Source organism: Manacus vitellinus, unplaced genomic scaffold (assembly GCF_001715985.3).
Source record: "Manacus vitellinus isolate BGI_N305 unplaced genomic scaffold, ASM171598v3 scaffold_3_pilon, whole genome shotgun sequence".
Lineage (NCBI taxonomy): Eukaryota > Metazoa > Chordata > Aves > Passeriformes > Pipridae > Manacus > Manacus vitellinus.
The window spans coordinates 5426360-5453983 of NW_021940535.1; the positions used below are offsets into that span (position 1 = coordinate 5426360).

At 34.6% G+C, this 27624-nt stretch overlaps 1 protein-coding gene across 1 annotated transcript in view; it reads left to right on the forward strand.

Moving 5' to 3' along the window:
- CNTNAP2 (contactin associated protein like 2) overlaps nt 1-27624 on the forward strand; it is a 1004683-nt gene that overhangs the window by 697157 nt on the left and 279902 nt on the right. Inside the window, exon 13 of the mRNA XM_018075661.2 lies at nt 10979-11179. Within this exon, the coding sequence (XP_017931150.2) occupies nt 10979-11179 (201 nt within the window). The remainder of the gene's footprint in view (nt 1-10978; nt 11180-27624) is intronic.

The following is a 27624-nucleotide window of genomic DNA, read 5'->3' on the forward strand; positions in this document are numbered from 1 at the left end:
CCTCCGTAGGAGCAGAGACAGTGTAATGTATCTTTCACTAGATAAAGATATAACAAAACACTTAGCTATTCATTGGACTTGAGCTGCAAAAACCAATTATGCACAATCATGAATTTTTCAGCATCTCAGAAATATTAATTTAAAATATATCACTTCTACATAATGAAACATTAAATTTATTAATAGTGTTATATTTCTGAGTATTATTGGAGTGTATGGGATAGTATTTACAAGCCTTCAATGAAAAGGAAAGCATTATTAGACCTAGTAAAAAAGCATCTTCATTTTCACATATGCCACCCTCTTCTCCAATTGCTGTGGTGTTTTCTGTATGCTCTAATTTCTATATTGGGGCATAAAAAAATATTCAGGAGCACCAGTCTTAGGGAAATACATATATTTCTGCTTTTCTTCTCCTGAGTCCTATGGCTGCTGATGCTGGAAAGAATTTTCTAAGAGCAAGAATCTGTTGGATGTCTGCTAGCAGGAAGCCACTGAGGCAGCTGGTACAGCACTGGGCTCTCTTAGAGTGTTGTTTCTACACAGCACTGCCTTTGAGCTATATGGCACTTAGAGTACTACTTTCACACATACATACTGCAAGGATAGTTGGAGTTTCTGAAAGTGTGAATTTGTATTTCTTTAAAAGAAACATTTGTATAAAAGCACACTGTTCCTTCCCCTGGAAGTAGAGTCCTCTGCAATGAGTTAGGGTGCTTTAATGATGGCTGTGTAGGTCCTGAGAAGGTACACTAAACTACATATAGCAATAGTGTTTGTTACTTTGGCGATGCCCCAAGAAAATATGCTTAAGTTTATGCCGTAACCTTCAAATAGGTTTCCTAACTGTGGCCAATATGATTGAGAATAATGATGAAATTATTACATACTACCAAGAATGTCTATGAAAACTTAGAATTGTAAATTCTCCAATCTAGGGACACTGTCTGAAAGCAAAATAAAAATGTCTTTTCAGGACATTGCCTAACATTCAGTTTATTGATGCAATAATTAGAAAGGCTACTTCACCACACTATATTCCTTTCCCCATCTGTCCATGGAGAGGGGACAGCAGGATATGAGAGGAGAGTGCAGGATGTACTTGAGAGAACTAAGTTGTATCAGTGAAGAGTATGTTGACGATTCAAGCAGTCAGAAGCTGCTGGAAGAACAAAAGGTAAGGTTTCTTTAGTGGTAGCAGTTGAGACCTGCATTAGTCTTCTTTCTACCTCTCCATTAGAACAGAAAGTCAACCAGGATAACTCAGGAGATGGTTTCTTATGATTCAAGCTAACATAGTGAAAGTTTTGAAGAGCCCTTTTGTTTATGATACCCTTTGAAATATATATATATTTAAACTGTGTTACTTTTTTTAGTGATTCTAGAAAGCCCTGTTTGGGATCATAGCTAAATGATTGTGCTATGGTGCTTTGTAAAACAAAAAAATCAGGCAGTAGCTGATTTTCTTTTTTAAGTGCATATGTTCCTATGATGTGCTAGAGTGAACTGAAAGACACTTTAAAGGAGATGTATTTGATCTTTCCATTTGTATACTGGGTTATATATGAGACCAGTCCTCAGAACATAGAATCAGTTGTCAATTTTTCAGTTATTGAACTGTAAAAAAAAGTGTCCAGCCCTTGCCCATATTCTGTTCACAGTGCTGAAAACAACCACACTGTTAATTCTTTTATGTCCTTTGTTCTTGACTTTAATGTTCCTTAATCTAAACTGAACTACAATTGCCATCTGTTAGACCAGGCACTTAAATGATCCGAGTCCTCCTTCATATGGCTATACCGCGCCTCATTATTTATTGTTCCTTTCAATATATGATTATTCTTAAACTCTTGCTTCTAATAACACCCACATGAAGTCATTTTTGATATTAGGGCCCAAATTGGATTTAGATTCCTCCCCCCTCCAGGCACCGTTTTTCAGCATAACAACTTCTGTTGCTACAGTGTTTTTGCTTTGAAGGTATGAGCGCTCTCTGTTCTGTTTCTCAAGGTACTCTTGGCATTAGCTTTTTACAGACAACTGTGTTGAATGGTTTGAAATCATGTCTAGTATTTCAGAGAAGTCATCCTCTTCTTACCGCTTAATTAATGTCTTCTCAGGTTTCTAGCAAGTTGTGTCGGAGCAATCATTTCATTATTACTTCTCTGGTAACTTTTGTTTCCCTGAAAACTTTATTTTGGTCACTTCTTTCTACTCCACCTTGTAAAGCATCTGATTTATCTATTACACATAGATTTAAAATATTATGAATTTATATTGTTCACTATCAGAGTAAGTTCATGAAGTAAAGTTTTCTCTGTCCTGAGTTGTTATGAAAGAAACTATGTAAATACAAGGGAAGTGTACGGTTTCATTGCCTCAGAAGACAGTCTTCAAGTGAAAAAGGAACATACCCAATTGGGTATGTAGTTGGTAATTAAATTTGAAGATTCATTATTATCTTGATGAAGAAAAATGAAAGGAAGGAATGAAAGGAGTCGAAGGAGAAAATGAGTGTAGGAATGTTTGAACTAAATTTTTTGATTGATCTTATTTCACACCTAGACAGACTAAGAAACACACTGACTTTGATTTCAATAGATTTCAGTTCATAAGAACACTTTTCATTTACTCTTTTTTTCCTCTGAATATTGGATTTCTTTTCATCTAAACCTCACTTTATATATTAGTAAAATGAAGGCAATAGTATTCATATCACCAGAGTAACTTTACCGCAAAATTGACATTTGCAAATCTCAGGCGAGATTGTCAAAACACTCATTAACTTCAATCGAACATACATTTTTTCATTCTCATAAACCCAACTGGAGCACCTTTGAAGTCCATAGCAGAATCAGTTTCAAATTGCTACATATAGTTTTAAGCTTTTATATATAAACACATTTAGAAAGAAATGTAAAAGGAGGGAGAAGAGGATATTGTCTACTGTAATTTTTTCCACATCAATTTTATACATCAATGTGTCTACAATGTTGTTGCAAAAGGTGCCTAGCTTAATCATGTTGCTAATGACTGTTGTGTTACCATCCCACACAATTCAACAATATCAACTAGGCTCTTATCAGAAAATAAAATGGGAGACCTCGTAATATCAGATGATTACAATAGTAATTTTTATCCTCCCTAGAAGGCAGTCCACTTTTAAATGGGCTGTCTTGTTTAGTTTCTTGAATGATTTGTAGTACAGCATATTATAGAATACACTGCAGTAATCTAATTTGAAGGGATAAATGCACTGATGATGGTAAAAATCGTGATGTCTAGTAAAGAGCTATCTCCAGGCTGACACTTGTGAAGAAAATCCATTCCTAAATGTTAATGCAATGCAGTTGTCAGACACTGGTTAGAAATCCAATAGGGCCCACAGGCATTAATTGTTAACAACAAATGCAGAGCACCCAGCAACAGATGAAGATGACCATAATTTTTATTACACCTTGAAATTACTTCCTGCTGCCATTGTCATAGGTCTTGCCTTACATTTAAGTTCACTGAGCTTTCAGCTGACTATCCCATCCCTCCATGTTATCTGAATCCCAAATATGCACTGCCAGCTTAAAGAAGACACAGAGAGGTATCAGTAGTGTAGTAGATCATCAGCACAGACCACTGATCCTCGCTAGTCTTCCTACAAGTTCATGCCAAATAAGCCTGCCAAGCAGGAAGAGGGTTGGAATAAAACTCTTCTCAGCCAGCAACATTTTAGGTGAAAAGTAATTAGCCACTATTGTGTCAGTGATTAGGCAGACAGCCATCTAAAAGAAATCCCGTCAGCTTGAGGGTTAAAGTTTCCGTCCTGTCTATTTTGCCTATGGCTAATGGATAGAGCACACTGTGAACCTTGGTGTGGACTTGCAATCTTTTCTTTTGGACTTGTAAATAATGACGGTCAGAAAAAGAATATGAATTATTTTATATACTCAGGCATTCTCAAAACCATCTTCTCTGAGACTGCAATCAGGAACCAAAGTGTTCTCATACAGGATGACATTTGTCAAGGCTGTCAGCCAAATTTTAGGTCATGCAACTGCATCCATCAAAACAAACCACCACAGATCTATTGAGGGAGAAAGAGAGCAGATTATCTTTCCTAAGAAATAAAACTGTTTTCTGATTTCTTGAAAATATTTAATAAAATAATATCTTAAGAATTTAATTCCATCAATGCTAAAAAAGTAAAACTCTAATAGTGATAACTATAACTGTAGATTAAATTAAAAGGTGGAAAATATATTAGTATCTGTGAAATACAAGCATTATATTTTTCAAACTTATTTCCAGTTAATCATCATTACCATGTAGGAGCAGATATATTTCCAGAAGAATTTGTGCTGAGAAGCTAGAACTTGTTTCACTAGGAAGGCTTTCTGCTTAGGTGATGGCTCTTTCTCAAAGGCAATTTCAATGATTTCCCCCGCCCCTGCATAGCTTGAAAAGTTCTCAGCCTTCCTCTCTGCTATGCAGAGAGATAACATGTTTGCAGACAGGTACAAGGCCTCCTTGGGCCAGAGAGAGTGGAGGAGGAAAGAGAGAGAAGATACAAAAAGCCGAGGAGGAGGAGGAGTGGGTTTGCCTTTTGCTCCTGGGGCCCGATGCATGCACCATCGTAAAAAAGTGGTCCTTGTATCTGAAATAAAACTTTTTTTTAATCCTTCAACTGCCTTGGCATTCTTGGGAAGAATACCTATGTATGTTTTACCTTACAACCAAAGATTACTTAACTTGCTTGTCAGAAGAATGTTTTCTTTTTTGACTGAGCACCAAGCAAATGAGTGAGGAAAGTTCAACAGGAGAAATGGAGTATCTGAAAGATAGTCAATGGAATAGTGTTAGATACTATTGCACCATCATGAAATATGTTGGATATGATGTGGGAAAAATCACTTGAATCAAATCAAATATTTTATTTGATCATTTGGGCAGCTGGTGATCAAGGAAATTTTAAATTTCATTTTGCTTTTTATTAGTGAATCGTTACTAATAACTACTGATTATTTTATTAGTTAACTACTTTACTTTTTATTAGCGGAAAAAGAACTGGTGAATGGCTAGGACTGTAAGCCAGTCAGTGTAATTGAAAGGTATTTTCAGTAAAACAAATTATGTCACTTTAATGTCTTTTCAAGGAAACAAGTGGTCATTTCCCTTTTTAAAAAGAAAAAAATCTTAAGGAACTTAATCTTACTGTAATGTCTATCTGTTGGAGAGGAACTGCTTCAGCAAAGAGTAATGTACAGACTGAATTACAGGGAACCTGTTTTCTCTATAATTGCATCACATGTATTAGCAGTTTGGATCTAATTAGATTGTTCTTAATGAAAACCATTATGAATTCCATTAAGAATCTATGGTTACTGGTTTTCTGCATTCTATTGAAAGATAATTACACTTCCCCTTCCCTGATAAAAACAAAATAATGGAAGAACCACTTTTTCATATCTTTTTTCTTGTACAACTGGAACACACTATGCAACACTAAAAAAAAAAAAAAATCTAAGAAGAAATGCATTTGAATGAAGGAGTGGCCATCTTGGAGACCCTTATCTTCCTGAAGTGTTAGCAATTAGCTAGTGTTGGTATTCTGTTCTCCGGGGGGAAAACTAGTACCAGCCTAATAAATCCAGTCAGGATTTATATATATATAAATATAGTTCCATCTGTATGGGAAGCATGCAGTTTCTTCCGCTGAAGGCAAAAGCCTCTTTGTCTTAAAGACATACATAAACCAGCTTATTGCAAAAATACATTGAATTCTTTTGTCCACTTAAAACTAGGATTCAACAACATTGTTTATGATGCAAGAATAATGGATCCATATCAAATTTAGAGCACTCATCTCAATGGCAGAATTCCTTTTCTGACACTACAGAAGTAACTCATTTTCTTACAATAAAGCAAAGAAGCATTTAGTGGGTCTTTAAGTGATCCTTTTAAAAATCAGGCTTTCTTACAATGCATTGATAATGGAATAACTCAGGCTGCTCCAAATTTCAATATATCCAAAATTCATTGAAATCTGTGCATAGGATTAACTTTGGGCAAAAATGGAATGCAGTTAATGGAATTAGCAGTGATGCTAATTATATTTGTATAATCTACCCTTCAGTCAGGTCAGCAAATCAGGTAATTCTTATCTTCTCAATGTTACTATGATATCAAAAGAAACTCTTTATCCAGCTTAGCTCCTTACACTACCTCAGAACCGAGAAGTCTTTTGGGTTGTATGGTCTAATGATACGAGATTGACCATAAGTGTGAACTCTACATAAACATCAAATTTTCTGCTACATAATTGTTTTGCTCTACCCACATGTCATTTCCCAAACTTCTGTGGCTCTATATGAGTTTCATATTCAAGGCCAATCCCAGCACTTCCGTTGGCTGACTTGACTATTTATTGGATTCTAGGGTATTTTGACCAGCCTCAAATAAAACACTACATAGTGGGCTAAGCTGTAGAAGTTCACCATCACAACCCCCAGTAAATTGCATGTAATATTGAAAAAAACCTCCTTTTTTCACTATCCTTTACCTTAATTTTCTTTTACACTCTTTTCTGTGATATTATTGCATTTTTTTAAATTTAAAACATACTTTGATTTCCTTTAAACATTAACTTTTATATTCCTAATATGTCTGCAAAAAAGAAACATTATGAGAATATTATCATTAACCTTAAATTACTAATAACTAACTACTCAACATTAATTCATTTTATTATTATTTTTAATTTGAATAACTTAGGTCATAAGCACATAAAATATTTTATAGAAAATGCTGCTTAACAACATTATAATTGTTAAGTGAAGTCTGCTCTCTATAGGTGTGTTTGGCTATGCAGAAGTCATATACACAGCTGTGACTGACAAATTGCTAAACCACTGCTAAACACTTGTGTTTAGCAATCGCCATATGTCATGCATTCTTAAAATAACTGCTAGTGTATTAGGGGAATACTCATTCCAGTGTTGTGGTGACTGTAATTGCCAGGAATATATATCAAATTACAGTTAACTAGGACAGATTTTTCACTTCCCTGTATTTTAAATGAGATTTCTGTGTACTATTGACAGAAATAAAGGGTAGCTTTTCTTGCAGATTTTGACATATTAACCATGCCTACTGCATCCTGTTCTCAGCTACATGGGAATAATGCCATAAATTGTGATGATACAGGTCTTTGAGATAGTGTGAACTATCTGTGTTACCTTTTCTGTAAGGGAAGTTGGCTGCAAGCAAGTTACTAATTCAATCTTTCTCAAGAATGGTCTCAACTAACAAGCAGTTTGGGAGAAATTGGAACCACAAGTGAACATGATGACCTTATTTTCATGCTATAAGTGTTTAGCTGGTTTCCATGGGAAGAATTAACATGTTAAAAAATTATTAAGATTTAAAGGGGAAAGCAGTTTGTAATCAGCACTCAATAGATATGGTATTTTTCTGGCAACTTTCTCCTTTAAGCCTTTCCAGACATCTTAAAAGCATTCCCAGATGTATAAATGTATGAAATGCAGGAGTCTGCTTTTTTTTTTGAGGGGAGATGGATTTTTTGCTGTGACCGTATTACACTGTCAATCTGTTTTTCCAGTCAAAGAAAGGCCCTGTCATTTTGTACAGTTTTGATCCATGAGTCAGTTAAATAAGGAAACTTCCTTCCTGTACACAGCTCCCAACTTTTCCTCCACACTCTCTCTGTGCCTGACCTGCAGGCACAGGTCATTCAGCTTCCAGAGTTTGGACAAGCCAGCTTGCTGAACATGTTTATCAGTCATTTGAGCCAGACTATCCACAAATTAGTTGCAAGTGAATTGAGAGCTACATTTATTTCCAGTATCTGGATCCTAACCAATCTCCCATCATCTTTTAGACAGCAAAAAAAGACTTAATTGCTTTTCTAGAAATAGCAATTGACTTTATGCACATATATGTATATTGATAAATAGATACATTACAAGGTGCAACAAGCTCTTACCCACTAGTAGTACTTTGTACTTTGACAGAACGATCCTGAAGTTGTTAAAGGATACATTTGACTGACAAGAATATGTTTCTATCTTCTTTAATACAGTGTACCATAATAAAGTTTGAAACTCCCTGAGTTGGAGGGGAAGTGTCAGGGCTGCATTGGCTAGAATCTACTATCCATAAAGAAATCCCTTCTTAGATATAATGCTTAACACAATTCCTATTGCTAATGACATTCCTAGTCTCTCTTAATGGCTAGTCTAGGAGTCTTTGCTCAGAAATCCAGTATGAGGCTCTAACTGTCCTAGTACATTCCTTACTAACACTTTTGAGCTCTTATATGTACAATGTTTTCTGCGAAAAATGAGACATTTCTGTCAGTGAATGTATAAGCCTTTCTTGGAAATGAATCTGCGCTAAACTTGCATCCCAGGCTCTCAACAACACTGTGTTATATTCTCTGTATAACTTGACAGGGGACAATTATAATTTTTTTCTTGATACTTGGGAGTGGAATTAAAGAAATACAGAAATAAGAATTCCCGTTCTTAAATACAGAAATAAGAATTCCTGTTCTTCCTTCCCCCTGCTTTTTTTATAAATATTTTTTTTCTCAGTGCAAGAATATTATTGAGTTTTATACAGAGCTTTGGACTAAATATATGAATATTAAAATAATAACCATCTTGCATCACCTGCTGAATTTCATCTCATTTGGCTAGTGATGCGTACTCCCTGTGGAGGATTCGTCTGCTTTGCTTACCTTATCTCCAAACATTTGATTAGAAAGACTTACACCATATCAGTTGCAAACACATGGGTCCACAAGATTCTGTATAATCCAAAATACTCTGACACTATGCAGTAAAAATTAAGACTGGAAAATAAGATGGAGTCATGGAGATAAGAATAATCATAACATGGAAAGTTAACTTTACTCTGAGTTGCACCAAAACTCATCAGGGTATGGCAGCACATTTCTGTGAACGGGGTGAAGAAGGACTGAAGCACCTTTGAATATGTCTCAGTTTGGCGAAGTGTTTACATGTAGTTAAAATATTATAGTGTGGTATCAGACCACAAGTTTTAGAATTACTTGGAGATTTGTATTAACAGGCATGACATTTACATAGAAGAATTGAAAACATACTGTTATGCTCTACATTTTATGGGGTTTATTGCTGTAAGGCACATCTGTCAGGTGAATTAGTATTCTCTGAAGCTGACAGGTGAACTCTCTGGAGAATCTGTTTTTGTGATAAATACAGCAAAGTTAGCAGAATGGTGTGTTTTTGTCTCTGCATCGCTGGAAGGACAACTGTGGTCAGTGGTGTTGCTCTACAGGAACAGCTTAACTGTCTGAGGCAAAGGCCTGGCTGACTCATTTGGGAAACTGGGCTTTTGTGCAAGCCTGTTCAAGGCACCAGGATAGATTCTTACAGATGTTTTTTTTAAGGTTCCATATTTCTTGTTTCAAGACTCATTTCTTTGACTCGACCCTTAGTAGTAGAAAGATACAAAGCAGAAAATTTAAAAGAGAAACAGAAAAACAATGTAAAATATGAAAGTACTGTGCATGACAAATATTACTGACAAAACCTGGTGCAGTTCTAGAAAGTTTTATGGTAATATGCTACATGGTACTCTATAGAGAAAAGAGAATTTTCTGGGGTTTATTTACAGAGAATAATTGACCTATTTCACTCCATGTCTATGTGAGATGGACAATATATGTAGTAAATACCAGCTGAGATAGTGTATTTTTACAGTAATAGGCAGTCAAAATCAATTTGAAAATTTTTCACACCTAAGTGATATAATAGTATTCTTACAGGAAGGTAATATCACTAATACTGACTGACTCTTCATTGTTTTCATTTTAAAACCCTACGCCTTACTCAGATAATATTTTTTTTTTCATTTTGGTTCAGTGGAATGTCCATCTAAGAAAAAATAATGGTTAGCCTATAACAGGAAAGTTTCTGTGCCTTTTCTTTATTTCCTTTCTAAACTACCTTCCAACTTCCACAAATCTTTCTACAGGAGGAGTATGGAGTGTGTTGTTTCATTGTTATGATATCTTATCTTAAATCTTCTCTGGTAACTATTGACAAATGGTACACAGTAACACTTCCAGTGACTTGCTGTTCAGTATTTTAAAGCAATATAATGCATACAGACCCTATTTAGGCTGAATAATATACACTTTTTGCACGAGCCTGCAAAAAATGGTTGTTGGAGGTGAGAGATTTGGCCAGTTCTGCTGTATTTCTTAACAACAAAATTAGGTCATCCTTCCTCGTGTCTTTTCACAACTACAGAGAAGCTTTGTATTTCCATTCTACTTCCATTATTTCTTGTACTGCTATCTGTACCATTAACAGAATCAATAAAATCATATGGGCTGCTATTTAGAAATATTTGTCTCAATAAACAGTAATTTTGGCTTAACCTAGGAACATAGCTTGGTTAAAAAATGTGGAAACCTTGATAAACTGCAGTGTTTTCAGTATTAATTGTTAAATGATGTAATCACATAAGAATCTGGTGCATCCTTGTTGTTACTTTACTACAAAACAGTGTTGCTCTCCAGCCCACAGGAATTTATCATAACAGTGAATTTTCTTCATGTAGAGACCTTGAATCTTTAAGGCATCAACCTTGTGTCCTTCTGATCAAAATTAACACTTACTAGTTCCATATGTAATTATTAGCATCAGTTACTTGTTCAAGGAAGACTCCTCACGTGGTATATCCATTATCTTTTCATAAAGGTGATCAGTCTTTTCCCATCACGGGTTCTTAGTTGTTGGAACTATACTCTCACATGATAATTTTTCACATTCAATGTCCTTCTTCTCCACTACCACCTCAAAAATATATTGCAGAACATTTTTATCTTTTGTCAAAGGCCTAGATTTATTTTGATTTGGTTCCACTGCCTGTCTTTTACCAGTTCTTGTCTTGTCTTTCGTCCCCTCTCTTTCAGAGGATAAAGTATGGACAACTGTGTACCATGATCTGCAAATGCAGACTTCTGTGGGAGGCAACAGCATGGAGAAGTTATCTGTACTGCAGCTCAACTATAGTGCAACAATGGACCAGATTTCTGCCATTACCAGTAGTGCTGAATACTGTGAGCAGTTTATCTCCTACTCTTGCAAGATGTCCCGGCTGCTGAATACACCAGGTAGGCTGAGAATGGGATATCCACTAAATATGGTGTTAAAAAACTTTATCTGAACAATTTAACAGGTATTGCTGTTAGACTAGTTCATTCATTGAACAGACTTCTTTGTTCTCCTTCATTAAAGTTGACAAAGAGGTAAATAGCTAAAAATACAAAAGACATTATTTTCTTTTTAAAAATTGCCTGTTTGCTTACTACTAAAATGATTTTTATTGCACTGTGTGTTTTTGTGTTCTTCTCTCAGATCTGTTGCTCCTTAAAGCAGGAGGCTTTTGCTAAACATGGTAACTTTTAAAGTTTAATCAATAGAGGCATTGAAAAATTGCTTTGAACTTTATCCTGTTTTTCTGGTTGTCAGTTTTCATATGCTACAAGCAGCAAGGGCACTGACTGAATAAGGGCTGGAATTTTCCCACTAATATTTCTGAAACAGTTTCTTAAACACAGAGTATTTCTGGGTAATCAGATGCCTTACACATTGTAGGGACTGTCATGGTCAGTAATGTAATTGTGTAAGAAATGATATGCTGTTACCTACAAGTAGATTCATTATAAGTTTCTTCTTTTGCTGTGTAGCTTTACTGGAAGAGAATAGTTCTAGTACTGCTTTCTGTATATGCCTCCTCAACAAGTGTTACTTGTAAGTGATAAAGACAAAAGTATTAGTTGTTCCAGAATTAGTAAAGCAGCACATAAGGAAGGAATTCCATTTTAAAAACCCTTTTAATATGCATCTAATACTTTATGTATGTTCTAATTGTATATGATAGATTTTCATGTTAAATAAATCTTAATGGTACTTAGGGAAGACTGGTTTATAAGTGGAAACATATAACACATTTTCATGATTGTGAAATGAGTTCATTGTTATAAGAGCAATCCAAATGCATTTCAGATTAATTTCATGGCTGCATGCTTACTTTAGGGTGCTTCCCCTCATGAATTTGTTTTGATATATTTTCTTACGGTGCTATAGATAAGGATTCATTTGGCATGCATGTGCATCTTATTCCTATTTCCATAAGCATTCCGTTAGTTAATAGACACTGTAATGCTTGTTACTCCCTCTCCCTCCTTCCTATTGTTTTTTTAACTTTTCTAACGCATGCTTTGTCTCTGTTGCTGTTATTTTGCTCAATTTAGCACAGCACAGAGATTCTGCACTGTGGAAAATGATTTCTTCTTTCTTGGGCCTTAATATATAGGATCCTGAATCATGTTCATAACTAGAAGTATTGTGATTAGATTCTGCTGATGGATACAAGCTCCCTACTTTGGGCAGGTATTAGAAGGCAGATTTATTTGTTAGTGGAGCTGGAGATAATGTGCTTAGAAAGCTCATAGCTTACACAGAGTACAGTGTTAGATTCTTCTTCTTGAAATGTATAAGACTATTATTTCTGGACCAATTTGTGATTGTTAGTATATATGTATATTATAATAAAATAAATATACACCATAATTGCAGGTGTTTACCCTAGATTTAGGACAATTAAGCAACATAATTTACTGAAATTTTTTAAAGAAATAATCAGTTCCAACTATTTGCATTTTTAAGGTTCTTAGAAATTTGCGAGCATCCTTTGCAGCTATCTCCTTTTTCATGTTTTAAACTTTTTTATGGAAAAACAAATTCTCTTAGAAACTAGTTTTTTGGTATGGAAAGTGAGTTTCCACAGGTATTCTCTAATGTGTTATTTTTTCCTTTTAAGTGAGAGAAAGAAGCAACAAAGGCAGATTATTTTAACCTAGACAGTAACAAAAAATTACACTGCAGTGTTTGCATAACACCTGTAATGGTTTGTACACATAGAACAGCAGTGATTTGTGTGTTAGTGGGGAAGAGGCCAATCCATTTTCTTTCTATGTGTTCTTGGCTTCAGTCTATGGTTTCTAAACCAAAGAACTAATTTTTCACACCTTTCTCTGTTTTGGAGGATTGCCATATTTGCTGAATATATTATGACACCCTATTCATCTCACAGCACAGCTCCAAGTACTCATGTGGCTTCTTCCACCACTGAGCTTTTTGTATAAATCATTGCAGTATGGTGCCCACACAAAGAAATTTTTAAAAAAATCAACACATATATTCCTTAGGAAGTGAGAACCTGGTGGTATTGCAGCCAGTAGTAAAACCTCTCTAGGCTTCACGGGATGAGATCAGGATTTCTGGCCTTGACCATAGGTGCTTTTCTAGACTGAAACTTTTTTGTTTACACCTTCCAGATGTTTAACTAAACACTTAAGATAGAAAGCTCCTTTTTGTTTTAAATTGCATCAAAGAGAACTGAGAAAATGGAGAAGACAGTTCAGCACTCAACTTTTTCACCTTTTCATCTCCTGGGGATCGTGCCACTTTACAACACAATTCCTTCTCAGGGAGAAATTACTCAGTTAATATATTTAGACAAATCAGGACCCAAGCTCTTTATTGATCTTTTAATGGCAAATAATTAACAAGCCATCAATGAACTATAGTTTTTGCTGTTTTTAGTTGTGCATTTCCTGGCAAGGTAAAAGTATATCCAATTGCACTAATATATGTTCTGCTGCTAATAATAGCTTAAATAATTTTTTATATGAAGTGGAAACTACATAGAAATTCTATGTTTGAGGAAAGTCTTCACATTATTAAACCTGTTTTGTTGTGGGGTTTTTTTTTGGCTGCAGGCACAAAAGTTAAAGAATTCTCATTGTCTTGTGATTTAAGACAGATACATCAAGAGTAGTCTGTACAAACTAAGAATTCTCATTCTTCTGTTATGACTTTTAGACTTTAAGGTCCATGCCTTTTTTTCTTAATAATGGACTTTCATCCAAGCAAAATAACATGTACATCCCACCAAACAGATTAAAATCATTGTTGACAGTAGGGATTGGGAGTGATTTTGCAGGTAACAATGCCATAGCCTTTCCATGTAGTCTGAGGGAAGATAGTAACAAGATGTTTCATGTAAATTAAGTCATAAATGACATCTGGAAACACTCCTGGAAACAGGAATGTCATAAGGCTCTAGGATAATTCAGGTTTGAAGACACTGAAGAATGTCATCTCGTTCAATTATCTTCTCAAAGCTGAATGAAGAGTCCACGTCTAGTAATAAGCAAAGACTATGTGGAAACGCAATTTTCTGTCTTTACTGTTTTGGCTTTGGGGTATTTTTTGTTTGTTTTGAACTTGCAGCCCAATATGTTATAAATTATGTTCAAACCTATGGGTCTGTTTCAAAGCCTTAACTAAAGACCATCAGAAAAACAAAATTAGTTAAGATAGCTTGGTGACTTTCTTCAGAAAGTGCAAATGAGAAACATCTACTGAAAATACACCATGTTATCATAATAAAAAGGAAAACTATCGGTACACTGTAAATTTCTGAGGAAGCCATTTTCAAGCAGGGATCCTGCAGTGGGATCCTGACTCTGATACAGATTTCCTCTATGATTGTAACAATTTTTATTTTTATTACCAACATGAGATTGATGCTCCTTATTCTCTATATTGTCTATTTAGATCATATGTTTTTTCTTAGAATAGGAATTACTTTGTGAATATGCAGTTATTATCATGATAGAGGCTTAATCTTGGTAACTCAAGTAACTATTGCAGTTAAAAAATGAATGAAATAGTAAGCCCATGGATCATAATTGCAACCTAATAACAATGTACATTTATATGTAATTTGAAAAATAATAAACACCAGACTTTTTGTTTTGTTTTTCTCTTTTATATTTGCATTTCTCATGTCCTCTTTTCTTCTTGTTTCCTTGGAAACTTCCATTTTGAGAGATTAATAATGTTTAGTACTGAGAATGTGCAGAAAGCTTGTTTTCTAAGTTCTTGATGTCCAGTTGGTATGGTAGGTGATAGGACATTTGCCTTATTTGCAAACAGGAACTTGGAGACAGAAGAAAGTTCTTTTGTACCCACTGATTAACAAGGGGGGGAAAGGCAATGCGGTCTGTAGTATCATATGGCTCTTATAGAAATAAACTTCCCTTCTTCGCTGTAAGAAACAAAATTATACAGAGAATAGTGATAGGATATACTCATAGAACACAAAAGGGTAGTTAATAAAATTATCTTCATCCACTGTTTTCATGAGACTTCCTGATAACACATACATGAGACTTCTTGGGTATGAAATTTTCCATGGGCCACTGATCTTTACCTCCAAAATGGGGAGGGAACAGCATGCTGGTTCTTCCATTCTTCCTTTTACCCTGGGAATAAGACCCTGAAGGGAGGTGGGCTGCTCTGTTCACTGTATCTGTGTCTTGTCATTTCCCACAACTGTAGGAACTGTAACAAATAATCAGAGAGTGGGAGCTAAAAGCATAGATACAGAGAACAGAACAAGATCTGTTGGTGCTGTGTTTCAATTTTTATTCCTATTCACTGTGCCTGCAGGCAGCATATGAAAAACATATAGCAGAGTTACTGCAGTACATGAATTACTGTTTCATGCCTGTTTGTCTCTGGAGGAAATAAGACAGCAGCTTCATGAATTTAGGACTTTAACAGGTGAAGTAGAAAACTTAATTTGATGTTTGGTTGTTTTAGTTACAATAAAGCAATCATAATACCAGTAGGAAGTAAGATTTATGCGTACACTGAGATAAAAACAAAGTTAAAAATTGCTATATGGTATTTTTTCCTAAGTTACCATCCAAATCAGAACTTAATAAACTTATGAACTTTCCCATCACTACCCACTAATTGATTTAGAATGCTAGTTGCAGATATAATTCCTGCTTCATAAGATTTCTTCAGAAAGAGTCTGAGAGAGGAATGGGATTTCTGCAGTCCTACGGTGGTGAATGGGAGCCTCTCCTCTTCAGCACCCTGTTTTCCATGTTCTTTCAGAAAACATGCCCCTAAGCTTTCATGTATCTTGTCCAGCCTTAAGAATATTGATTGAACCCTTCTTCTTAGTGTTCTAGAAAAGCTGATTTCAACTTCTAGTAATTTTTAAAGCACAGGGGAAGCAGGAACAGTGACCTTGCTCCACTTTGATCTACATGCTCACGTCCTAGAAGTGGAAACCTTCAACTTTTGGTGATTTCATTTTCACTTAGTCGTTGTCATGTTGCCGTAAAACAGAAGACGACAATAATTCATGCGCTAAATGTTTCTCATTAAATACCTACCAGTCCTCTTAGGTAAAAGTTAGACAAATAAACGGTTAGTTGAAGAGGTCATTTTTTCCAGTCCATTGCTAACACACCCTTCTCTCATGTCTTCGTTTTGCTCCGCACCTTTGCTTCTCTCTTAGCAACTTCTTTGCAGCTTTTTGCAACTGCGATCACTGAGTCTCCTAGTTTCACTTTATCTTCATCATTCCTTTAGTTGGTGAACTATTTTTGCTAATTTTCCAAGTTTTCATTGCTATTGTGCAAGAACTAGACTTAATCCAGGATCATTAGATGAAAAAGGCTACATGTTGCTTTGGTGTTTGGTTGTTAGAAATAATAGTAGTTGATAAAAGCTTAGTGAATATTATAAATCCTCTATGGAAATTGTAACAGAAGTGCTGTAAATCCTAGTTTCTTTCCTATGCCTTTTTAAGAAAAAGTGGGGCATCAGAGTTTCAACTTTGCAGTTCTAGCAAAATGTTCTCAAACAATTGTTTCTCATACCCTCTCTCTATGTGAATGTGTTCTACCTATTATGGGAAAAGATTCATTATCTTTATTTCTTGAAAGAAAGATAGCAGAAGGCAATAATTTCTCCACTTCTTATAATGCATCATATTTTATAAAATCTGTTTAAAATCATTCATCGTTATTGTTTTCACAGAAATGGTCACAGACATTGCTTCTTCACAAGCTCAGGTTGTTTTGGGGAAAAGTTATCTTTCTTGATGAATGACCAAAACAGACTAGTTTATTAATTTCTCAGATAAAGTGGACCTAGGTAGTGTATCATTGCATGTCTTGACAAGAATTTCTCCTCACTCATATACTAAATGCATTTGCACTACTCTGAGTATATTTTTCTTATTCTTATCCTGAGATGAACATGTCATAAAGAAGAGCATATATGAAGAATATAGTTAAAAATACACAGTTAGGATGGCACTTTCCCTATTGTGTTGTGGTCTTTTCTTCATTGCCCTGTGTTGCCCTTAAGATGACCAGTGTTCGACTATTATTGAAAAATAACCTGCCCTGTTTTCATGGATGAGATGGTACTGTTTCATTTCTTGAGGCTGGGACTTTTACCCTTTCTCTGAAGGTTAAATGAGGCTTTCCTACATTCTAACCTGACAACCTGGGGCATTGAGCTATAACTTTTGTATTTGGTTTTACATTTGAAAACTTTTCTACTTCTCAGGAGCCTCTTTAAACAGCCTTGAGTTTATATATGGAGTTTGGGAATACTGGAACTGCTTTGTAAGAATCACTTTTTGTTGTTAGCAATGTTACCAGATCCCACCCCCTGTATCATGCTGGTTTTTCATAGTGAGTTCAGATAAATCTCTGGAACACAGCAGAATGCATATGAACAGAATATAGAGAATGGATATGGTGTGATTGTTAGCATATGATAGTGGATCAAGGGTTGGATTTGATGATCTAGAAGGTCCCTTCCATAGATATTTATATAGAAGGAGAGGGCCTCCAGATAGTGATCACTTCTTTTTAGAAGGAATTACTTCAACAAGATCCTTTTCCAATATATCTTTTGATATATTTTATGTGATATCAATCAATGTGAGAAGACTAAGATGCCTGATTAACCCCTGATTTTCCATAAGTTAGAACACTACTAAAAAGACATATGGACAGTAAATTCTATTTTCAAGAAATTTGTGTAGCCAGCAAAAATGATTCATGATCACTTCCTTAGATTCTTGGGATAAGGAGTGGGAAAGATACTTCTCTTCACTTGATTTACAGGATTTATTGATTTTAAAAAAAATTGGTAACCATATTTTCTGGGAAAATGGATCTGCAGATTAAAAAAAAAAAAAAGAATACTTATCATATCTACTGGTGGAAATTAAACACTGAATCTGGGCATATGTTGACCAGTGCAATGAGAAAGATGGAGCTGCTATCAAGATGCAAAAGACTGAAATGCAGTCCAGCATTTCAGAAGCAGCAGCTAAAGATTTGGAAGCAGTTACTAATTTAACTGCTAAACTATAGTGAGTTTCAGAAAGTGGCAGCTGGTTAGTACATGCTGCTTTCTCAGTTACCCTAGGAAGGACCTATTTTACTGGTTTCTATTGGAAGTGTACCCCAATACTGCTTTGCAGAAGTAGATGGAATCTTTCATTAGTCAGCATGGACTCCGTAATGCGAACATACGATCCACAATAGTGGGGTTTCATCTGCAACGTTTTAAGATCCTGTACATTGTCACAACAGCAATGATGATGCTTTGTTTAAACTACAGATATGTAATTAGATACACTTTACTTAAGGATAGATCTTACTAATTAAAAATTTAAGATGTATTTAATATCTGCCAAGCTATTTTTAAAATTAAATTTACCAAAGTACCTGCGTAGATGAAGAGTTATAATGAATGTATTGTGCCAAGATTAAATTGCATCCACAAAAATATTTGTATTTTGAAACATTATACGCCATTTGACAGAATCTTTTCTCCTACTACCTTTAGAACCAGCTTTCTGCCAACACTGGTCCATCTCAAAATTTCTTTTAAGATTTTTTTCTCTTTTGCCTTTGCTCATTCCTCTTTGATGTTTTCTTCTGTCTCAGTCTCTGATATTTGTAACATAATCTGATTTCATATATGCTTTTGTAAAATCTTAATAGTATTTAAAGTGGTGTTACTCTTGAATGACACAGGAGTAGCAGATCAAAGCTTCTTTTCTTTTTAATCATCTGTCCCCTATGGCATGGACGGTGTTTTCATCATTTTTTTTTTTGCAAAGCACTGTGTCAAGTAGCAAGAATGTTTAGAAGAGATACGGAACCAATTTCTTTTCTGGAAAACCTGAAATTGCAAAAAGAACAAAAAAAAAAAATTGTCAGACATATAATTCGTCTGTAAATGCCAATTTTTCACCCACAGATCTAAAAATATCTTAACAAAATCCTCAAATGTTAGGGGTTTTTTTATTTGGTTTTGTTTTTTAAAAATTTTTGTGCAAAGTGTATTTGAATGTAGCAGTAATGAGGAACTGAGAGGACTACTGGTAACAACTTAGTTCTCAATACAGACAAACATTTACCATACTAAGCAGAGAGCAAGTTTAATCACATCTTGACCCTTGCTCTGGTTGATAGTGCACCTTGATTTGTTGCCTGATGGCCAACTCTGGTGTTCACAACCATTTTCAAGTACAGGAACTCTGTAACACCAGCAAGACTTTGTGAACACAGAAATAATAAAGGAGGATAATGATTGGTCTGCCAAAGGCCTTTCCTCTGATAAAGGTAGGGTTTTACCCACAGAACTTCTTCCTAACATCCACTTGGCTCATTTTTAAATTGGAGCAACTGAATATACTCATTTCAATGAGAAATGCATAGATAATCAATTCATGTTTGCCTACAGCATCCCAATGCCAATGTGTACTTTTCTTTGGACTCACGTGCAGACTTCATATTGTTCAGTAGCATCTGGACAAAAGAAAGGTAATCTAGTTACCCATTATGTCAAATCACTTGGTATCCTCTGTGGGCTGACTGTTAGGGTTTTGTATTCTATATAGATTCCAGTGAACATAAGAAAAATAAGAAGAAATGTTTATATATGTATTACTGTTGTCAAGTTTCAACTTTATTCAAAGTAGTGCAACTACATGAACTAATGCTTAAAGAAAGAGAAAAAAGTTTTATTGTTTTTTGAATGGCATGCTAACTTTGGTAATCCTTTTACTGTATACCTATTCATCAAGAATTCACTGTCTATCTATATTTTGAGAACACAGAAAAATGCAGAAAAAAATTTCATGTCAGTTCAATCTGTTAAAGGATCCTTTTTCTTTGTCTCTCAAACTTTTTAATCCTTGCTAGGAGTTATGACTGAAGAGTGATAATAGAACAGCTCCTCATCTTTGTCAATGACTGAAAAATAGCAACACTTTCTTGCTAACAAAATCACGAATAAGTAAGTTGATCACAATTTAAAACCAAATTTAAAATTATTTCTCTCCTACTTCAGGATATTCTTTGAGATTTCTCTCAGATTAAATGCACTGCAACACTAATGGTGGCAACGTGGACCTTACTGAAGTCCTATCTCCACTATTAAGACTGATTATTAACATTTCACTAGAGTGGGGTAGTGAACATCTTCTTGCTGCTATTTTATTCCTCATGCCTCTGTATTTCATCAGTAAAATTAGTGGCATCTTCAAGCTGTCATTTTTTATGTTCATAAGTCTCCCTGCTCTCTTAGTCATTCATTTTAAGATGTGTTTTGATTCATAAAATAATTTGGTTTCAATCAAAATGAATTCTCAAACATCAGGCACATGGCACTGGGTTTGACCTGTTTGTGAACTAAGAGGGAGTGACACTGAGTGTTCAGGTCAGGGCGAGGAACATTTGCATCGCTCCTCAGAGCCCTGTACTCCAAATACATCCTGGATATGCCCTGAGTAACCTGAAAACCGTGTTTCCTGCAAGTCTGGATATCCTCTCAAGGTAAGTGCAAGAGCATGTGTAGGCAGGGAGACATAAGAATTATGGTAGATTCTCTAATGGGAATTAGAGAAGGGCCAGAGTGGCAAAGCACTCCAGAAAGTACTCTTCCTTTTGCAGTCAGGGCTCCTGGGACTTGCATGCCCAGGGATTACTACTGTGGGGGACACTGGGAGCCCTTAGCTCTATTCAGCACTGCTGAAGAGTGGTACAAGCCCTCTCTGAAGCCACAGAAGATGTCTTTGCATTGTGCAACAAATGTAGCAAATAGAAAACCTTTGAGTGCATCCTCTCTTTCACATGCAAGTGGTTTAGCATGATTCTTGTAGCAATAATATATTTCCTTTTGCAGAAGCTTTTATTACATCACTTATTATCCTACAAACTAAAGGGATAACATGTTTGCAAGTCACAGAATATCTTGAGATTGTATTCGTGGTATAATAATTTATCCAAGACGGCAAGGAATAGCTTGTTTAGGTCTGTATCAAAGGGCAAAATCTGTAATTAATAAGAAATAAGTTTCTTGAATAAAGTTAAAGGGGAGTTAGAGCAAGCAACTTTTTCTCTCCCTGTCTCTCTCTCTGGGTTTTAAATAATCCAGTTAAGGGGATTATTTATTATTTAAAGAGAAACTTAAGAAATGGTAATGACTGGGATTACTGTCATTCTGGAAAAAACAGGGTTCTGGTCTCTTGTGTATTTTCTTATACAAAAATAATGTGACAAAATTCTGAAAAAAAATAAGTCGAGCTTGGTATTGCCAATGATTCCCAGAGGGATACCTAAGCCTGCACATGTCTGTCCATAGGGCTACAGTAGCATACAATAGTTGGCCAGAGTCTGTGATTAAGATAAGTTTTATAATAAATTCTGAATAGGAACTTCCCCACATTCCTCCTATATTAATAAAAAACTTCTAATTTTGTAATTTTGCTATGTTTAGATTAAAATGTGATAATGTTAATCTATAATAAAAAGCATAATCTACCCAAAAAAAGTCAAATTTAAATGCAGATTGCAATCCTGAGATTATCAACAGCACAAATTCCTGCTTATTTATGATGATTGACTTCTACTGAGATATAGATATTTACACAAATAGACCATTTTAACAGTTAAGGGAAATGATTTGTCTGTTGCCTTATTGTGTGATGTTCTTTCTATAAACTTAACCTAATAAATTTATTTCATTTTTTTCCCCTCATACTTAAGTATTCTATTTTATTCATATGTTTTACTATTGTTAAGATTTTCAAACAGATCAGAATGTTATTTCTTTATATATATATATAGTAAGACTTGTTCAAATATTTCTAAGAGTTATCACTTCTTCAAAACAGGCATTTCAGAAGGTCAGTAGGATTGAAAATATTTAAAATATACAGTCTAAATTTCAACTGAAGTTGAGTATTTTAATAGTAAATTTGTAAAGGAAAAAGTAGGAAAATCTATTTCTTAATGTAGAGCTTCAATACTAGTGAAAACAATTGTTTTAAATTTAATTAATTTCTAGCTTTTTTATTTTCCTGTCTTTTTCCTTCATTCTGTGTTCACTCTTTCATGTTTTTGATTACTTCTTTCATCCTCTCTTGCCTGCTCTATGACTAATGCTTATTAATACATGTAGAAGGCTTGTTGCTTCCACTGATCATTTTTTCAAGCTATGAAAATTGGGTTTGAGATGCTGCTTCTCTCTGTTTATATCACCCTTCTTTAAATTGTTTTATGACTCTTCTGTAGAAGATGGGCAAGGGTTTAAAGGATATTGGGGGATAGTTTCGCAGGTGGAGATAAATATTATATCAGCATCATTGTGGAGAGATTGTGGAATTTGAAAGCTTCTTGGAAAAAGGGTAACATAATGCAATTTTTAGGAGATGATGGAGAATCTAAATCTCTTTATATATGGTAGGTGAAGGATTTATGGTAGCCAAGGAAAATATACTGAAGGAATCATTGTTGATCTTAATTTCTTTGTTCTCAAATTGGAACTCGTTTAATTGAAACTATTGTGCTAATATTACCTATTTTGGGGGAAATTAAGATGAGTGCTATGGAAGCAGTCTAGAAAGTATGGAGGTGGTACAGAATAATAAAAATGTGAAATATTAAAAATGTCTGAATAGCTTTATCCAGTTGGAAAAATTTGACAGTACTTCAAAGTTCAAAGTTGAACAAAGTCACTTCTACTGTAACTTCATTGAGGTCAGTAGAACAATGAAAATTCAATTTACCACAAGTTATTTTCAGGTTTTGAATAACTTTAATGGGATTTGCCGTGTTTTAAAAATTAAGCCTTTTGAAAATGCAGAGCAAGTTGTAGGTCAAAAAAATAACAAAATGGCTTTGAGCGTCTGGATGTGTCCTGGACTATAGGGCAAAAAAAGTTGCTGGTACTTTCTTTCAACAGCATTTTAGAACTAAGTGCTTTACAGTTTCATAGTAAACATCACAAGACTTCTATGGTATAGTAAATCCTTGTTTACTTTGATCAACACAAAGTTTGTAGAAATATGTCCTAATCTAAAGTGTTTTTGAAATTGAACTAGCCCCTTAAACAGCTAACAAGTCTTGAGTTCTGCTTTGGGACACATTAAAAAATCTCTTCATATGCTCTTGGAGGTGACTACTCTTTTCACTCTCTGACATGACATTATCTAAATAAAATAGTTAAAAAGCAAACACAAATGAAGAAGTTACCTAGAGTTTCCCTAGAGGATTCAACCAAGAAAACCTTATCAATTTAAGTATTAACTCTAATTTAATTTTTGTGTGAGCAATTTATTTTTGCTTGGCTAAATGTTGGGGAGAATAAGAAAAACAGAACAAATGGTTAAAAAAATGTAGTTTTAAGAGATCTGTTTCTTCTGGTCAAGTTATTATATGTTTCACATTTTACATATAATCGATATAAACTAATAACAGGATTATTGTTTTGTAAAATATAAAATCATAAATTACAATTTTTATTATTGTTTTTCTTTCCTCAGTTATTTTTGGTCTAAACAGTGTGCTGAGTTTGACAATGAGTAGTTTCCAGAAGGGAAAGATATTTTGATTTGGTCCAAGTTGTGTTACGCTGGCAGTGGTCAGACTCATGCTGAGTTAGCACACTTGTATAGTTGCTATTTTATTTGCATTTATTTGTAAGATGGACAACATTTATCAGAATTATTGGTCTAGCAATATTTATTGGCATTTATTTTTATTAAGTACATTACCAGGTGAAATTGCTGCAATTATATTTTATTTTATGATTTGTACAGAGTATTTCTGTCCATAGAATATATTGAATTGTACCATATTTCAGAAGAAAATGGTTTCCTATGTTGCATAAGCACAGCCATCCTCATCCTGCAGTCACCCAGAAGTATTGCTGTTGTTTGATAACATTCTGGTTTTTACACTATGTAACAAAGTACAGATCTTGTTTGTTTGCCAATTAGATGTCTTTTTATCAGCTCCAATGGAGATTTGATTGACTTTTAAGGACAAGGGACTAAATTTTGCTTGCAGCTTATTTTTCAAATTTGGAAATGGAATTGGTTTCATATCATAATATATGTAATAGGGATAAGAGGAAACCTGTTATTTTACTTGCTCTGATGTTTGGTGGTTTTATAAAAATATTTCTATAAAGAGGAGGTAATATATTTTAATCCGGTCAGTACAATATTAACTTTACGATAGTCAAAATGATTCTTTCACATTACTGACATTTCAGTATTTGTTTTACAATGTCTTTCCTTCCAACTTATTTTATAGCATTCTTCTAGTTTGTTTTTTGAATTTGCTGCTAGACTAGAGCCACAGGTCAGCATACTTTGGCTGGAAAGTGTTTTTTTAAATAACATTAAATATGAAGATTTACATCAGGAATGACTCTACACATGGCTAATTCCTCCATCCTGTCAGCTGTAAATAAGAGCTGATATTAAGAAGGCTGCAATTTATGTTAATGATAGTGCAAAAAGCATTGGTACGATGCTCTTTATATGGGTTCATGCAAATTGTTGATTGCTACTGAAGTAGCACCCATAAAGCACATCCTCAGGTAATTTATGGGAAAATTACAAGATATGAAATACTTAGTGAAGCGATGATCAGTGAGCAATATCATTGCCTCAGATCGGTACACATTTTCAGAATGGTGTTCATCATTTCTTTGGAAAAGAAAAAGGCATACTGTACAAAACCCAGAAATAATTATACACATGATAGTGCTTAGAAATATGATTATGCTTTCCATAATCACTGTGAGTTTGGGGAATTGTGTTTTTAAGGTGCATTCATAAAAATATCAATTAAGGAATTGAAACCAAGAATAAAAGACATGATGGGGAAAAGTAAATATTCATTGAATCATAGAATCACAGAAGAGTTGGAAGGGACCTCTTGGAGGTTTCCTGGTCCAAATCCCCTGCACAAATAAGGCCGCCTAGAACTGGTTGTCTGGGACCATTTCCAGGTGGCTTTTTGGATGTCTCCAAGGTGGATGTCTCCATAGCCTTCCTGGACAACCTGTGCCAGTGTTCAGTCATCCACACAGTGAAACAGCGTTTCCTGATGTTTAGAGGGAACCTTCTCTGTTTCAGTGTGTGCCCGTCACCTCTGGTCCTGTGCCACTGGGCACCACTGGAAAGAGCCTGACTCTCTCTTATTTTTATGCCCTCCCTTCAGGTATCTATGTACGTTGAAATGTATACCTTAAATGACCAAAGACATATTCCATATCATATAACATCATCCATAAAAACTGGGAGTAGAGGAAGAAAGTGCGCGGTTTGATTCCAAGTTAGAAGTTAATTGGAGTCTGCTTGAAGAAGATCAGCATTCTTTTTTTCTTTCTCTTTTCTTCATTTAATAACCATAGTCTTTACCTGCCAAAAAAAATGTTTTCTAACAGAGGACTTATTTGTCTGATGGTACTATTCAGACAAATACTGAAATATAGGAGATGGGAAATAGCATTTGGTCAAAACAAAATACATAGCTGAAGAATATATGTGGTGCAACAGCCACAATTGCAGAAGAGTATTACACGGAAAATAATCTGAAATTATTAGTCAACCCTATAACCCTACAAAACATATCATATTCTCAATTAATTTTCATACTTAATAAATTGCTAAAGCCATCATTATGAATTTTGAAAAAATTCTCCTCAGATGAACCAACCACTTTAATTCAAAACATCCAGTAAAATTTCAGTTCTTCTGTTGTCATAATTAGAGGTTGCATTTCCCTTTTCCATATGGGCAATTTGGTAAGTAAAATTGTCTTAAAACAATTACAGATGAAATTAGCAGAAATGTGTAGTTTTCCACACTGTGAGTGAATAGAACACTGTGCCAAAGGCTTTCTGATTTAAGATAGGTTTATTTTTGTTTATCTCAACCACTAAGATAGTTTTTTTCTTCTTTGATGATTATATTATGGATCCTTTTTAGCTATGCATTTTTTCAGTAGCTGGTATCATGTGGTAGTGGTGGAAGCAGACCACTCACCTCAACCACCTCTGGGATGTTTGCAGAACTGGACACATTCACCTGAAGCAATGTGTCAGTGTCTTGGCTAAATTTGCATATATATCTAAATAAATACACAAATTATACTGCATTTTTAGGCATCAGATACTCAAGTAGAAATTAGGTGAGGGCTCTGGGAGTTTTCTGCCAATCTCGAGACAGGTATTTTTGTCCTGTATGCATGAATTCAAAAATTCACTGAATGTGAATTATTTTGGTTCTCAGATCAATGTTTTTTGAGCTTTTCCATTTAAATTCAATACAATAATACTGCATTTCTTTATATTATTTTCTTCTTTTATAAGTTGTATTGAAAAACAGATTTTCTAAGCACTCTGTTTTAGTTGATCATGAGAATAGAAAATCTAAGAGAAAAAATTCTGTGAAAGTACCTGAATTTCAGTTTTTCAGTTACTTTATTCTCTGCATTCTATGAGAAAACTGAATGTCTAGCCATACTGGTTGTGAAAAAAGTACCGTATCTTTATGTAATATCCTTTATTGATTTCACTCAGAAGATTCTAAGTTTATGAGAGTAAAATATGCAGATTTTGAAGGGTGAAAATGCAGGGTATCAGAGTTATTAAAAGTAGCCTTGTTCTTACAACATCATTTGCCCTAGAAATACCTCATTAAAATTAAGAAGTGTATAAATATTCTAGTAAATTAATTAGGAATTGTTAAATGTAGGAGCTAATAACTTACATAGCTTTTAGTTATTTTGGGGGACACTCTAAAGGATAAATTTAAAAAAACCAACACCCTTTCTAATTTGAAAAGCAGTAGTATTGGGATTTAAGCTGGAAGGAAGATTGATAGTGTCATGAAAGAGCATTCTTCAAATAAACCATAAAAATACAATAAAATATTTTGAATTAAAGATAGAAAAAATATGGTGATCTTATCAGTTCTATTCTCAAAATACTGGAAAGTAAAAGAGATGTTGCAACAGCAGAGTCTCGTTATTGTGGTTTTTTTCATATTTAAATGATCCATTCCTACTGGAAAACTATTCTAATTAGTACTGTAATTATATTCTGCCTTAATTATTGTTGACTTAATTTGTCCTCTTTCTTCTCCTTGTTTTTTGCAGCCCCATCAATAACTATTGTTATCACCAGAGTGTAAATCCCTTAAATACTCAATGAGAGTTCTGTCCTCATACCCTTGCCCTGAGGAGAGGCAAAAAGGAGAGTGCAAGTACTCACAGCTGTTTCATCTCAAGAGAAGGTGTAGCTGAGGATAGAGAGTTCAGTGAAACAAAAGAGATTTTGTCAACAGAACACT